This window comes from Ovis aries, chromosome 20 (genome assembly GCF_016772045.2).
Source record: "Ovis aries strain OAR_USU_Benz2616 breed Rambouillet chromosome 20, ARS-UI_Ramb_v3.0, whole genome shotgun sequence".
In the NCBI taxonomy this organism is placed as follows: domain Eukaryota; kingdom Metazoa; phylum Chordata; class Mammalia; order Artiodactyla; family Bovidae; genus Ovis; species Ovis aries.
Window position 1 is genome coordinate 43,603,570 of NC_056073.1, and position 14,835 is coordinate 43,618,404.

At 50.0% G+C, this 14,835-nt stretch overlaps 1 protein-coding gene across 5 annotated transcripts in view; it reads right to left on the bottom strand.

Moving 5' to 3' along the window:
• The window catches only part of HIVEP1 (HIVEP zinc finger 1), a 135,997-nt gene extending 123,932 nt beyond the window's left edge, over nucleotides 1-12,065 (bottom strand). For 2 of the 5 annotated variants that reach the window (XM_042237494.2, XM_027959215.3), the window contains exons 1-2: nucleotides 8,713-8,786; nucleotides 4,886-5,028 (exon numbers count right to left, since the gene is read on the bottom strand). In XM_042237494.2, coding sequence (XP_042093428.1) covers nucleotides 4,886-4,925 — 40 coding nt within the window. In that variant the 5' untranslated portion in view covers nucleotides 4,926-5,028; nucleotides 8,713-8,786. Of the gene's footprint in view, nucleotides 1-4,885; nucleotides 5,029-7,897; nucleotides 8,003-8,137; nucleotides 8,428-8,712; nucleotides 8,787-11,918 lie in introns of those variants that run through there. The other 3 variants (XM_027959214.3, XM_042237493.2, XM_027959216.3) reach the window with 3 other exon arrangements.
• Nucleotides 12,066-14,835: the final 2,770 nt, after the last annotated feature.

Consider the following 14,835-nt stretch of genomic DNA (forward strand, 5'->3'; position numbering starts at 1 on the left):
AAGGAAACAGTGGAAGCAGAAGGAGATGGACACTGTCCAGAGAGATGGGCCACATGGAAATGCTGGGAAATGCTCCCTTTGCGTGCTGAGCTCCGGAGATGGCGAATGGCCGGCCGTCAGACACACAGGAGAACAAGGCCAGGGCGAGGCGGGTGTGTCCCAGCTAAGTTTGGGGCTTTGGACCTCATCTTCCAAGGCGATGGGCATCCACAGACCCCACGTGTGGGTCTCGGCCATGCTCTGATCACCCTCCTAAGTGTTCCTTCTCACCTTATGATACAGCTGGAGCTCAGAGCAGGAAAAAAAAAAAAAGCCCTCGTCTTCTGCAGTGGGTTCAGAGCCAAATGCAGTCAACCAATAAAAATGAAAAACAGCCCCACCAAACTCTCAAAATATGTTTTGCAAAGGTTAATACTTAGTATTTTCCACACTGATTTCCAATCTTCAAGCCGATGAGCCTTTGAAACCCTGGGCCCAAATACAGCTAAAAAGGTTAACACCTATTTTCTTTTTCTTTTTTTTTCCCCCCAAAGCTTTGAAACTTTCACAGTGGTGATTGGCAGAGCACAAAAACAGCTCTTTATCTAAACAGGACAGATGGAACCCCTGCAAGTCCCTAGTTCCTCCATTCCACGTTACCCAGGAGTCCCAGTAAAGACCCAGGAAGGCGTTGATTGGTAGGGAAGGAGTGCGGGGGAGGGAGGCACGGTACGGTCACGTTCATCAGGGCCCGATGGGAGCTGGCCTTGGAGTCTCCCACTTGGCAGCCAGGAGCCCTTCGCCTGGGACAACACATAAAGCCTCTCTTCCAAACACCAAGCCCACCTTTAAGGCTCTATGTTCCCCCCTCCCCCCGACACACACACCATGCAGGCAGGCATTAAAGACAAAGGTCCTGCCTGGTTTACATGGCCCGAGAAGAGACCAGAACTCAGCCACCCCCACTCTCACACTCGACAGGTCACCATCAGATAGAGAACTCTGACTTCGTTACGCCCCAAACTCACCTCCCACCCTTAACATACCAGCTCTTCTCCTGCTCTTTACACTGAAGAACCTCCAGCATCAGAGAAATGCAAACGCCATCTCCTTAGGGGAGCACAGCCTGGCCTGACTTGTGTGTCCACCAAGTCGCTCAGTTGTGTCTGACTCTGGGCGACCCCATGAACTGCAGACCACCAGGCTCCTCTGTCCATGGGATTCTCCAAGAACACTGGAGTGGGCTGCCATGCTCTCCTCCAGGGGATCTTCCCCACCCAGGGACGGAACCCTTGTCTCTTGTGTCTCCTGCACTGGCAGGAGGGTTCTTTACCACTACCACCACCAGGAAAGCCTGTGCATAATTCAAATCCAGGCAAATCGTTTATGCTTCTCCATGACAGAGCCCTGTACACATTTCTTTATACATGGGTGACACCTCAATACACAAATACACTCTTCCCCACACACACATACATGCTTGTTCCAAGGAAACTTCATATTCTAGAAAGTTGCATACATTTATCCTGTGACTCTGCACATCTGTGGGACTATACCAACCCCAGCTGAAGGACCAATGATAAACCAAAGGAAAATTATATTTGAAAACTGCCATGGAAGCACAATTAATATATGATTTCAGATTTAAGTATAAAGTTTTAATCACTGACTTAATGACCAGGCACAAGAAAAGTACTTCCCAGGCTATTTTCTGAAGAAGCCTCAAAAGAGGCGACGTGTTTCATGGAAACCCCTGAGAGGACACCACCCAGAGGGTGAGTGATGAGCTGGTCTCTCCCCACGGCAAAGCTAACTTCACGAGACAGGGCTGCTGGAAGCTGAAGCAGTGGGTACAGGTAGTGACGCAAGCGTGGCACTTCAGATGTACCCCACAACTGAGATACGAAACACAGTCATCCCTCGGTATTTGCAGGGTCCTGGGTCTGGGCCCCTAGAAATACCACCCTCTGAAGATGCCCAAGTCCCATAAATAAAACGGCCTAGTAGAGTCAGCCCTCTGTACCCAGAGATTCCACATCTGAGGATTCACCCAACCCACGGCGGAGAAACATCCACACACACATGGACCCATGCAGTTCAAAACCTTGTTGTTCAAGGGTCAGCAAGAAATGCTGAAAAATTCATTTCAGTAGCTACTATTCACTTGCTCACTTTAACCCCCAAAGTGTGCCTGGGGACAGAGTCCTCACACACATTTTTAGAAGGAAAACGGAAATTGTAAAGGCGGTCCTGCCTTTGTGCTATGCTTACTTGGGCTTCCCCAATGGGAACAGCCTGGCCCTCCTCCTCCTCAGGTAAATGAGCTGGCTGGCTCAAGCATCATGCCTTCCACGAAGCCCCCCTCCCCTGGGCCTGGCCAAGCTGCCAGTCCACCCACATGGCTTTAGCAAAGTCACTTTCATCATCTGTGCTAATCCACTCTGATCTTTTCTTCAGTGGCTGAGAGATCGTAACGTTTTAGACTCTCACCCATGGGCCCGATCACAATTTATCACAAGCTCTTGTTGAGAACTTTAAAAATATCTTAGTTCCAGAAAACAAGCAAGTTTTCCTATTAAAACTTTTCATTTTCCCTCCCCTATGAACTGAGACACATTTCATGGATCTTCATAATCTGACTCCTCCCAGTTCTACTCCAGCCTCCCCGCTCCCACTTTTTCTGACGCTCATGGACGTAACTTAGAGGAGCCTGGATCCCAGGTGGCTTCGCCAGCTCTTACCCCAGGAAGAAACGCACCCCCGCTGTCCTGACAGCTTCTTGGGTCACCTCTCAGCCTTAAGAACTCAGTTCAGAGGTTACCTTTCCTTCCCACCCTGCCCCTCTCCAAACCAGCCCCCAAGACTGGGCTGTAACATGACGTCCACGCTCTGAGGGAATCTCCGAAAGGCTGCTCTCTCCCCCCACGTCCCCTCGCATGGCCTGCCTCCGATGATCAGTTCATCCCTGTGGCCTGGGACACAGGAGGACATTCAACAAACACCTACTGAGCTGTACGTTCATTTGATACAAAAAGGAAAAGACTATGGCCTAAAAATCTGCATTTCTCCAGACGGCCAAGTTATCTAGGATATAATAAAGGAGGTATTTTATGGCACGAATAGAGACACAGACGTAGAGAACTGACTTGTGGACCCAGCAGGGGAAGGAGAGTGCGGGATGAACTGAGAGAGTAACACTGGCATATATACGCTACGTATATACAACAGCCAGTGAGAAGCTGCTATGAAACACGGGGAGCTCAGCTTGGTGCTCTGCGAGACCGAGATGGGTGGGATGTGGGCGGGGCGGGAGGAAGGCTCAAGATGGGGCGATCTAAGCCTACTTATGGCTGACGCAAAGATGTGGTGGGGCAGAAACTAACACAATATTGTAAAGCAATTATCCTCCAATTTTTAAAAACAAGGATATATTTTAAATATGAAAAACAAGCATTTAGTGCTGATGACCTAATGAATGATACTTTCAAACCAATCATGCATTCATTCTTTCAACAAATGTGTGGCCTCCTTTTAGCTGCAAAGAGCTGTGCTGGGCTGGGGCCCCTGCCAGCCCCAAGGTTGCCTTCGAGCACACGGATCAATAGGAACAGGGCACCCTCTCTGGACAGATGAGTTATAAAAGCTAGGCTCAGGACTCCAAATGCCTGCCCCAGCTGGCTGTGAGCATGGAGGCTCTGCCTATAGAAGTAAATGAGACCAAGTCCTGACTTTGGGGGCGCTCAGATTCTAGTGCAAGAGACAGACAAATACACAGTCAGTCTGCAACATTTTCTATGTGACCCTAACATCCGACTCTGGCATACAACACTCACTGTACTCCCCCTAAATCCTCACCTCATTGAACACTGGTGCTAGAATCACCAATTTGAACTCAGGCCAAGGCGTTCACCTGAGCCAGCAGGGACTTCTAGCCCACTTAGGCAAGCACTGCTTGCAGACTCAAGGAGGCCACATGACTGGCCACATTTTCAACTACCACCTTACAGGTACCAGCCGAATTACTTCACTAAGGAACATTCTTGATTAATTTGTCCAATTTAAGTCATTTCTTACCTTGCATGTGCTTGAGAATATTTTTTTCTGTAACAGTAAATATTTCAGAAGATACTTTACTCAGGTTGGAATTATTTGCTTTAACAGTTCTTTGCTTAAAACATTGCTATACTTTTATCTCCCAAGTTAAATATAAAAGATAATTACTGCTCCCAGTGGATAAAACACATTAGAACAATACAAATCTTTTAAAACAATAAGCTAAAATAGGCTGGCTTTCTTAATACTTAAGTACCTCTTCACAGTTAAAAGGAAATGCTCATTTTTAAATGAAATGTATATATAATAAACATACACATATATATATATGTTTTTTGACTGCTTCCCTATGGAAATACATTGGTGTGCCTATTTTCTGAGTTCTGCACGTAATGGTCTGCATTAATGTCAACTACGCCTCTCCACTTCTCAAGCTAATATAACACTGATACAAAAATAAATCTCAACACAAGTGTGTGGGCGGGGTGAAGAAAAGTAATTCAAGGTGATCCAGTGGGCAAAGAAGAGCTGACCATTTATTTCCGATTCCTCAATCCAAAAAGGTGCCTCTTGAGAGACAGTAAATCTCGGACTTTAATACCACCCTAATGGTTGGGAAGGCATTGTAATTCTGTCGAATCCAATTAATTCATTTAACAAATATTTCTGAAGCATCTCCTGAGAGACAGAAATTGTGCAGCACAAGAGGAAGGGAACGAGAGAAAGAGAACAGGTGGAGATGACCCGCCATCGGGCACGATCACCATCTCACAAGCTGCCTTTGCTGCCAGCAAAGAGATACTTGATTAAAGACTTATTACAAACCCTCCTTCCCACTAATGCAGAGCCCTACCTCTTAGATTTCTGGGATGAATCTGTTTAGTTCGAGGCATCTTCTTTGATTCAGAGGCCCCCTTTTCTTCTTAGAAACTGTAGGAAGAGCAGGTCATGAAAAGGTAGCTCCATAAACCCAAGGTCCATCAATTAATCCATGTGCTAAAAAAGAAAAAAGACATGTTTTACTATTTTTCACTACTTTCAAAGGAAAAAGACACTTTAGAAGTTATGGCATAATACAGCACTACTCTAAACTCAACAAAAGGTAACCGACCTGAAAGCCCCTGCAAAAGATGACTTACTTTTAATTAAACACAGTACATGTCATTTTGTCATTATCTGGGCTTCCCATTAAGAACACAGGGAGAAAAAAAAAAAAAAAAAGATCACTGTACCTTTAACAAAAAAAAGAGTGAAAAAATTCAGTGAACTGTGTTTTAAAGCAACATCACCAGGTTATAAAAGGGTTTTGCTGTATACAGTACATGCCTGCCCATTTATAAATTTCTTAGGGACAAGGACCATGTTTCATTCATTTTGTGTTACTGGGTTAATTCAGTAAATAAGTCCAGTTGCCACTGGGGCTGTTCCCCCACTATTGTGGTTTTCCATTCGAGGCTCCTGTTAGGACTGTTCTTTCTGCTTCCCCGTGTTGAGCCAGAATGTGTGACCAGCTCTGGCCAATAACCTGTGAGTGGAGAGACAGGCGTCATTTTCAGGCTCTGCGTTTAGTTATCAAAGTAAGATCCCCCAGTGCTCTCTTCCTCCTCTGCCATAAGACAGGCACTGTTCTAGACAGCACGTCTGACAACACAGAGATGAGCTCCTGCCAATGCAACACGATCATGGTGCATAAACATAAAAGAGATCTTTGCTCATTTAAGCACTGAGGTTTGGGAGTTATTTGTTACTGCAGCATAACCATGACCTGACTTACACATCTTAAAAAGTACAATTTCAAATACAATATGCCAAAACACTAATCCAAAACTAAATCATCTCTTTCCCAGAAAGATTCCCAGGAGACACTTGAGGATCCTTGAGCTAAAATCTTAGTTTTAACTTTCTGCAATACAACTGATAAGCAAAGCCTGTGATGACAATGCTGAATATGAAACTGTTTAATCGCTAAGCAATGACACAAGAATGGAACAGAAACGCTCTAAGACTTTTATAACATCCAATACTGTAGGGGAAAAAAAAGCAAATACTTACTGAGAATCTACTGTGTGCCTATGTACTTCCTACACATTACCTAAATTAACCCTAATGGTAACTGCTTAGGTAACTATCATTTATCCATTTTATAGATAAGAAAATTAAAAGAGAAAGAGGTAAAGGAACTGAGCCCATAGTCAGTAACTAAGAAACACGGCACCCCCTGACTCAGGGACCCTTAGTGCTTACTTCCTGGCTGGAGGTAAGACCTATTCCAGGGGGTTTACTCAAGAGGCTCTATCGCACAAGTCATAACTGTTAATAAATATTTCGTTGTCAAATCGGACTGGGCTCAAAGCTTGCTGTGCGGCCTCGTTTAAGGTACTTAACCTCTCTGAGGATCAGATTTCCCAACTGTAAAACAAGGAAATAGTATTCCCCCTCAACGGGTTGTTGAAGGAAACATGTGGATGCTTTGCTTACTGCTGGCACACAAAAATATCAAATATTAATTCTTCTTAAGAATGCCTGTGTGGGAAAGACTGTATTAATAACCAGTATAAGGTTTTAGAAATTTATGGTTTCAATACAGCAGAGAATAGAAGGAAAGAAGGCTATAATTAACTTCAGTATTTTATCCTTGATAAGACTGTATGTGGGCACTGTACAAAAACATTATTTGCAATTTTTGAACTGCATGGGAAAGGATATAAAATATGACGGTCCAATATTGTGGACTTCATCTAGCAGCGCTGTGCTACACGACCTATAAAAGATATGGCTCCACAACGCCCTGCATTAAAAGCATCCACCGTTCAGCTGAAGAAGCTGCTGATTCAAGAGAGAATTTAGAGACGTCAAGGCCGAATAAATAGTAGGAATGCTCAACTCCCAACTTAAAGCTTTTAAATGGTCACGATATTTAGAAGTTTTTAAAGCGTGAACTACGACTGTAATTCAATCACGTGACACTAAAAGATGAGGAACCTGCACAGAAAATATTCCAATTTGCACATACACATTTCCAATCAGTAACAGCTTTCTGCTACCTTATTCATTGCCTCCCCACTGAGCCCAGCTATCCAACCCAGTGTAAATCCTTGGGGTGGGGGGAAGTGGGGGAGGAGGACTGAGTATTTCCAAAGACAGCAGCATTGTAGCAACGAAGATGAGAGCTGAACTGGTTGCCTTACAGCAAAAGAGATAAATACTACATGGAGCAAAAACATGACACGATCAAAAAGCGTAAAGACAGTTGCAAGGAGAAAAAACATGAATGAATGTGGAGGGCGGAGCCTGGGAAAACCCCTCTGCAACGCTGCACTGAACAAAGCGCTTCGCATGCCAGGAGCGGGGGGGGGGGGGGGGGGGGGGGGGGGGGGGAGAGATGGAAGTGCCAGCTCAGGAAGGAGCCCAGAGCGAATGCGGAGAGCGGCAGGACGAGGAACAGGACGAGAGGAGGCGAGCGCGGCAGCCCGGAGACTCCTCCTCGCCGCCGCCGCCGCCGCCGCCCCCTCCTCTCCCGTCCCCTCCCGTCCCCTCCCCTCTCCAGCAGCAACTCCTCCGCCAGCCCGACCCCCCGGCGATCGGGAGCCGACCCGCGCCCCCAACCCACCCGACTGTGCTGCGGGCGCGTACTCCCAACCCGGAAAGAAAACTACCCAGGTGGCTGGGAGTAAACAGGCACTTCGAGCAAAGAACGAAAGGGAAAAAAAAAAAGCAAGCCACAAAGCCGGGAGGTTGGGAAGCCGAGGCCTGGTCTCCCTCACCCCCCACCCCACCATCACCACCACCCCCACCCCCACCGCCAGCCTCTTGGAAAATGCGCCCGAGGCTGGAACGCGGCTAGGGAGGCTGAGTCCCTCCGTACCTGCTCTGCTCGCAGGACCGCAGCACGGGCCGCGAGGGCGCCCAGAAGTGGCAAGTGTCTCCCGCACGCGCAGCCATCCCCTCTGCAAGGTCGGCGGTTGCACACACACGCACACACACACACACACACACACTCGCGCGCCCGCGGAGAGGGACGTGGTCCTGCCCCCACCCCCTCCCCAAGCCGCCGCCCCCCCTCCCAGCGGCAGCGCCCCCCGCCCGCGGAGCCCGCGCGCCGAACCTGCTGCCAGGACGCCCGGCGGGGCCGCCGCCGCTGCAGCCAGCCCCGGAGCTGCGCTGCTGATGGCGGCGGCCGCAGCTCGGAATCTCCGCGACCACCGCGCGCGGCGGCGGCGGCGGCTGGGCGCCCTCCTTCACTTGACAACCCCAAACACAAACAGAACCTCCTCCCGCGGCGGCTCCTGGGGCCCCCCCACCCCCCGGCTCCGGCCCCCTCCCCGCCGCCGCCGCCGCCCCAGCAGCAGCAGCAGCAGCAGCAGCAGCCGCTGCCACCACTAAAGGCCGGCGACTGGCACTCTCACCGCCCAGCTCTGAAATATTAAACAGGGGAGCCGGCCGGGGGGCGGCGGGGGGAGCGCGGGGCGCGCGGGCGGGGGCCGCAGGCGCCGGGCGGGAGAGGCGGCCGCGCTCGCCGGCGCCCGGGGCCACGGCATGACCGCCGCCAGGGAGCGGGTGTCCGGGATTGGCGGGGGGAGCGCACCGCGGCGAGGCGGGGCGGGCGGACCCCCGGGGCGGCCGGGTGGGCGCCCCCGGAGCCAGGGAGTGGGGCGAGGAGGGCGGGCGCGGGCTTTTTACCTCTCCCCGGGGGCAGAGTAGGGCACGTTTAGCGTCTTTAGGGGCGACGCGAGGAGCGCGGGCCGGGGCGGCGCGGGGGAGGGAGGGCGAAGGTCGGAGGCTTTCCCGCGGCTGGGCGGGGCGGCAGGGGATCCCCGGGGGCGGGAGGCGGGGAGACCGCGGGCTGCGACGCGCGGGCGGGGCTAGGGGGTGGGGGTCCCCCGGCGGGGTCACCCTCGGGCGCGGCGGCCAGGCCGGACTGGCTCCGCCGCGGGGCCCGGCCCTGGTTTAGGGGCGGGCTGGGCACCCCGGATCGGGGCCCGATCGGAGTCCCGGGTCTCCCCGGCCGGGCGAGCCCGGGGCCGCGGCTCCGCCCCGCCCGGCCTCCGCAGCGACGGGAGGCGGGGGCCCCGGGGCGGAGTTAGGGACGCGAGGGGCGGGAGCCCGGGGTCGCGCCGGCTCGGGGACTGGCGCCCGGCTGGGGCGCAGGGGCGGGCCCGCCGGTCACGCGGCTCCGGGCAGGCCCGGCCGGGCCGCGCGGCCGGGGGAGCGGTTGGGCCGGGGAGAGAGGCGGGGACGGGCGGGGCGGCGGCAGCTCGGTACCGGCTCTTTACTTTCCTAAAGCAGGATGTGGGCCGGCCCGCTGACGTCATGGGGTCCCCCAGCCCCGCCCCCAGCCCCTGCCGGGAGGGGGAGGGGAGGAGAGAGGGCGGGCCTGGGGGCGGGGGGGGACCCCAAGGGGGTTTCCTCAGCAACGCGTGGAGGGAAGGAGAAAGTCATTGTGAAACTTGAAACTCATTAACTTTGAAAAACAACTTTATAAAAAAAAAAAAACCGGGAGGGGGGGCGGGGTGTTGGGTTGAAGGGTGGAAGGGGACACATTACTAACCCTGAACTGAAACTACGCTTTGGTGGCGGATGTTCTATTAAAAGATTGAGGAAAGCCAAGGTTATTCCAGAGGCCACGGCCATGCCCGCCGGTGGTTCCCAGAGCCCAAGCTGCGAGCGCAGTTTAACCCTTAGGGCTCCGCTTTGACAGTTTAGGGGCCGAGAGGAAAGGGCTCTTTGGGGTATGGAGAGGGGGTTTCGGGGCTGAGCAGGCGATCTGGCCCCAGGGTCGCAGGAGAGAAAGAAGGAGTAATTACCATAAACCAGAGTTTGACCTCGGGTGCTAGAAAGCAATAGAGGAGGGGGGAAAAGCAATAGAAGAAGCAAGGATTGGAACTGGAGAAGTGATCAGGAGAGGATGGACCAGGGTAATGACGAAGGCTTTCAGGGTTAGACCTAAAGAACGTTAGGTCTTTATCGTTTAAAGTCTGAGGCTCAGAAATTCCACATATATCCCTAAAGAAGCAGGCACAAATGACTGGTTAACGGAGCCACGCTCAACTTGGGAGGGATAAGGTAAAACAAAAAAAAATTGATGCAGAAAAAAATTCTCATATAAAAACCAAAGTGCTTTCCCCTTTTAAGGAATAAAAATGCTGAACGACCGTACACCCACTCTGCTGGCCATCTGTGCAAACTTGAATTGTTCCCTGGGGCTTCCATAAAGATATCTAGGTTTTCCTTGCTAGGGTTGACCCCTAAAATTCCCGGGAGGAAATCCTACCTCTAGCTCAGCTGAGCTTAGAAAAGCTTAATGCACCAGAATGTGAATGACTAAAAATGGAATACTCAATAATAGCGAGCTTGTAACCAAAAGTAATGTCACGTAAAGGGAGGAATATGCCCATTAAAAACTAGCTTTGGTCACAAAAGCAAAGATCAGCCAATAGCTACCTAAATTTGAAATAATGTTTAGCACACTACGCCTCCAACCTTGCAATGAAATAATACAATCTTTTTCATTTTCGATGTGATAAAATCATCTGTCATGAAATTTAATTGACATCTAATGGACTGCAATCACAAAACGTATGTAAATGTAACTTTGAAATTTGAATGAAAAAAAACAAACATCCACTTAAATGTGAAAGTATACTTAATCTGTCAGAGGATAAAAATCAAGATAGCTTGTTGATTATCGACTCTACTTTGTGTCACTGGCTAAGTCAAAATTACTAACAATACATTTTTAACCCAATGGCCCTGACCATAACAAATACATAGTGTGCACACAAGGTTTATATGGGATTTGGCATTGCAGTGAACTCTTAACAAATTAAATATGCGATTTGGAGTTGTAATAGATTAATTTTGTCATTTCAGTTTGTTAAGTTTTATCTGCAATGGACTATTCACAATTTGCCTTTCTTGAGATCAAATCAATAGTAATCTCTTTTCTGAAACAGACACATTTCCCCATTTTCTATTTCCGAATTTTCTAGGTGCAGTTTCTTTTCCTAATTCTCTACAATTCTAACTTCCTAGTCATCAGACTGCAGGGGACTCCAACTAAACTATAAGTTAACTAGAGTCGCCTTTAATCATTTTGTGACAAATTAAATACAGTGTCTCAAATTATATCTTATAAACGGAATGTGAGGGGGTGGGGGACTTTTTTTTCCCCCCTGAACCAGAAGATGAAATGGGAATGGTAAAAAGCACTTTGAACTGTCAAAAATTCTGGAACATTGGGGTAGGACACCGTACTCAAAAGAAAAGGGCGGTGGGGCGGGGGGAGGTCTCCTAGGGTCCCGATTCTGTCTGCCTGCACCCTCCACCCTCGGGCCGTGCGAGCGCTTAGGGAGCCCCCTCGGGGACTGGGGTTCAAGTGAGGGCAGTGGCCTTGGCAGGCTCGGAACACAGTTTCCCTTCACAGACTTTGGGGAGAACACCAGTCCCCACCCCCCGGCCTCCGGGGCTCCGTCCGGGGACCCCACGGTCCTCCTGCGCCTAGCGCCTCCGCCCGCGGGCCCCTGCCCCGGGTTCCCACGCGGCCGCGCGGCCCGGCCCGGCTCGGGCGCCCCCCTGGCGCGGCCCCGCGGCCCCGGCCCTCCGCCCAACGCGCGGCCCGGCAGCGCCAGCGCCACGCGGAGATCCCGGGGGTTCCTCCCCGCCGGCCGCCGGGTCACGCCGCCGCCCGGCCCTCCCCTCCGCCCTCCGCCCTCGGCGCGCGCCGGGCTCTTCCCGTCCACCGGCCGAATCCCCTCCTCCACCTCCTCCTTGGGGCGACCCAGCGACGAGACCTGCCCCGCGCGCTCTGCCAACCGTGCCCACCTCCCGCCCCCCGGAGCCCAGGCTCTCCTTCCCCAGCCGGACAAAAGGACCGAGAGAAAACTTACCCGGACTGCCACGCAAAAAACAAAACAAAACAAAACAACCAAACAAAACTCTGATCCACAGCTTCCTGGGTTTAACTTTTAATTTTTAAAAACAACAAAAGCAGAAACCAAAAGCCTCCTAGGTTGGAAGTGGGCGTGAGAGGAAATGCTAGAGGGAGGCGCTTCGTTCCCTCGTCTGCTTTTGCACCCCCCCTTTTCTGGCCTCTGCCTGGGGCTTTGATGTTATCTGGTGCACCGCCTCCGCTGGGTTCAGACCGTGGGCTCCGCGCCCAGAGTGATACACAGATATTTGGCACTTTTATATGCCGGTTTGAAGGGAGGAAAGCAGGTGGTCACGGTGAAGGATTCTCACTTCTCAGCCCCGGCCCTGAGAAAGGAGCTTCTGTCCGTCCCAAGCTTCCCTTTTGTTACCTGGACTAAAATGAACAAACCGCCAATCTAGTTAATCCCAGGGAGAAGGGCCATGTGGCATTTTTTTCTGTTAGACTTCACACCAAAAAAAAAAAAAAAAAAAAAATGAGGCCTTCTGAATTAGATTCATTTTCCCTCCACTCAGCACAAACTTACAACAAGGTGGTGGTGTACGTTTTCTCAGGCTTTGTTTGGTTTTCTGATCTCAGTTTTGAAAGTAAATATGATTTCCCTTCTAAGATAGACCTGCAGCCTGGAAGAGACAAGCTACCTCTGAAGAACATTTGTTGTTGAGTCGTTCAGTCGTGTCTGACTTCTTTGCGACCTCATGGACTATAGCCCTCCAGGCTCCTAGGTCCATGGGATTCTCCAGTCCAAGAATACCGGAGTGGTTTGCCCTCTCCTTCGCCAGGGGATCTTCCTGACCCAGGAATCGAACTCGTGTCTCCTGCAAGTCTCCTGCATTGCAGGCAGATTGTTCACCCCTGAGCCTTCTGAAGAATATAAACTGGGTAATAACATGCTGTTTGTATACCATTCTTAAAGGTTGAGTCTCCCAGCACCCTCCCCCTCCCATTATGGAAAGCTTATAACGGTTGATTTTATCTTTGCTGGACACTAGCAGAAACTGAATGCATTTTTACATTAGGTTAGCAGTCTCAGGACCATCACAAACAGAGCACTAACAAAGGATGCTTTTTTTCTTTTTTAAACAGATTAGCAATCAAATATTGCACAGTCTGCCATTCAGCTGACTGACTATTCATCCACTTTATGCCAACACCGACCTTGTTCAGGCCTTGCCCTCTGGGAGTTTACAAATTAATGGAGACAGAATAAACACATGGAAAAAATACCTAGAGGGGAAAAAAGATACAAGAAGAAGCTTATAAACAGAGCCAATTAAAGCTATACAGTTACCTACATGATGGCTGAGAGCTTTCTGAACTGGGTGGAGGGCAGGATTATCAGAGAAAGTTTCATCTTGAGGGTGAGTTCTGAGTAGGATTTTGAAGGAGAGAAGGTTCATGCTTTGGCAATAGGATGAGAATAGCATTCCAGACAAGGGAAGTAGCTTGCAGGTGAGAGCAAGTGAACATGTGTGATGGATTTTCTGGCTAGAGCCGCAGGTCAAAGTAAATGTGGAAAAAAGAAGGGTGGCCATATAAATGCAGCCTCCCAACTAGGGTGCTTTTGAGAGGGAGCAAGAGGCCATGAATGCCCCCAGTGAGAGGCATTCGCCTGTCACTCCCAGCCAGATGGGAAGAATGTGTTCTCTCATACTGAGATGTGAACTTGGAAGACTGAATGCCCTGGGGAAAGCCTTCTTGGGCATCCTTAGGAAGGAATTAAGTCATGATGCTGCATGTTCTTTGGAGACATTTTGGACTGAGAATGATCTTTTAAAGGAAAATTATTGTTACTGCTGGATTTAGAATCTGTCATGGTAGTATTTTTAATGGCAGTAGTGGTAATAGTAGTAGCAACATTGGAGAGGGAAATGGCAACCCACTCCAGTGTTCTTGCCTGCAGAGTCCCAGGGACGGGGGAGCCTGGTGGGCTACCGTCTATGGGGTCACACAGAGCAGGACATGACTGAAGCAACTTAGCAGCAGCAGCAGCAACAGAGATAGTAGTAGCACAGATCTTCCTTGATTTACAGTAGTGTTGTACCCAGTAAACCCATGTAAATTAAAAATATCATAAGTCAAAAATGCATTCAATACACCTAATCTACTGAACATCAGAGGTTAGCTTTGTGTGGGTGCTCAGTCGTGTCCAACTCTTTGCAACCCCATGGACTGTAGCCCACCAGGCTCCTCTGTCCATGGGATTTTCCCAGGCAAGAATACTGGAGTGGATAGCCATTCCCTTCTTCAGAGGATCTTCCCAACCCAGGGATCGAAGCCAGGTCTCCCGCATTGCAGGCAGATTCTTTACAATCTGAGCCACCAGGCAAGCCCAAGAAAACTGGAGTGGGTAGCCTATCCCTCCTCCAGAGGATCTTCCCAACCCAGGGATCAAATCTGAACCCACATCTCCTGCATTACAGGTGAGTCTTTACTACTGAGCCTCCAGAAAGCCTAGAGTGTAGCCTAGCCTAATTTATACGTGCTCAGAACACTTACATCACCCTACAATTGGGCAAAATCATCTAATACAAAGCCTATTTTATAATAAAGTTTTGGATATCTCACATAACTTATTGAATACTGTACTGAAAGTGAAAACCTGACTGGCTGTATGTATTTGCTTTTGTACCCGCTTGATGATGTCGCTGACTGAGAGCTGTGCCACTGCCCAGCACTATAGTAGTGTGAATTGCTAACCTGGGAAAAGATCAAACTGAAAAAGTATGATTCTGATTGAATCTTGCTTTTGCACTATTTTATAGTTTTAAAAAAAAAAGTAAGTCAAACCATTCTAAGTCCAGGACAGTCTGTATCTGTATCACCAAAAAACAGTGTTAGTAGCATTTGTATCAGAGAAGGCAATGGCGCCCCAC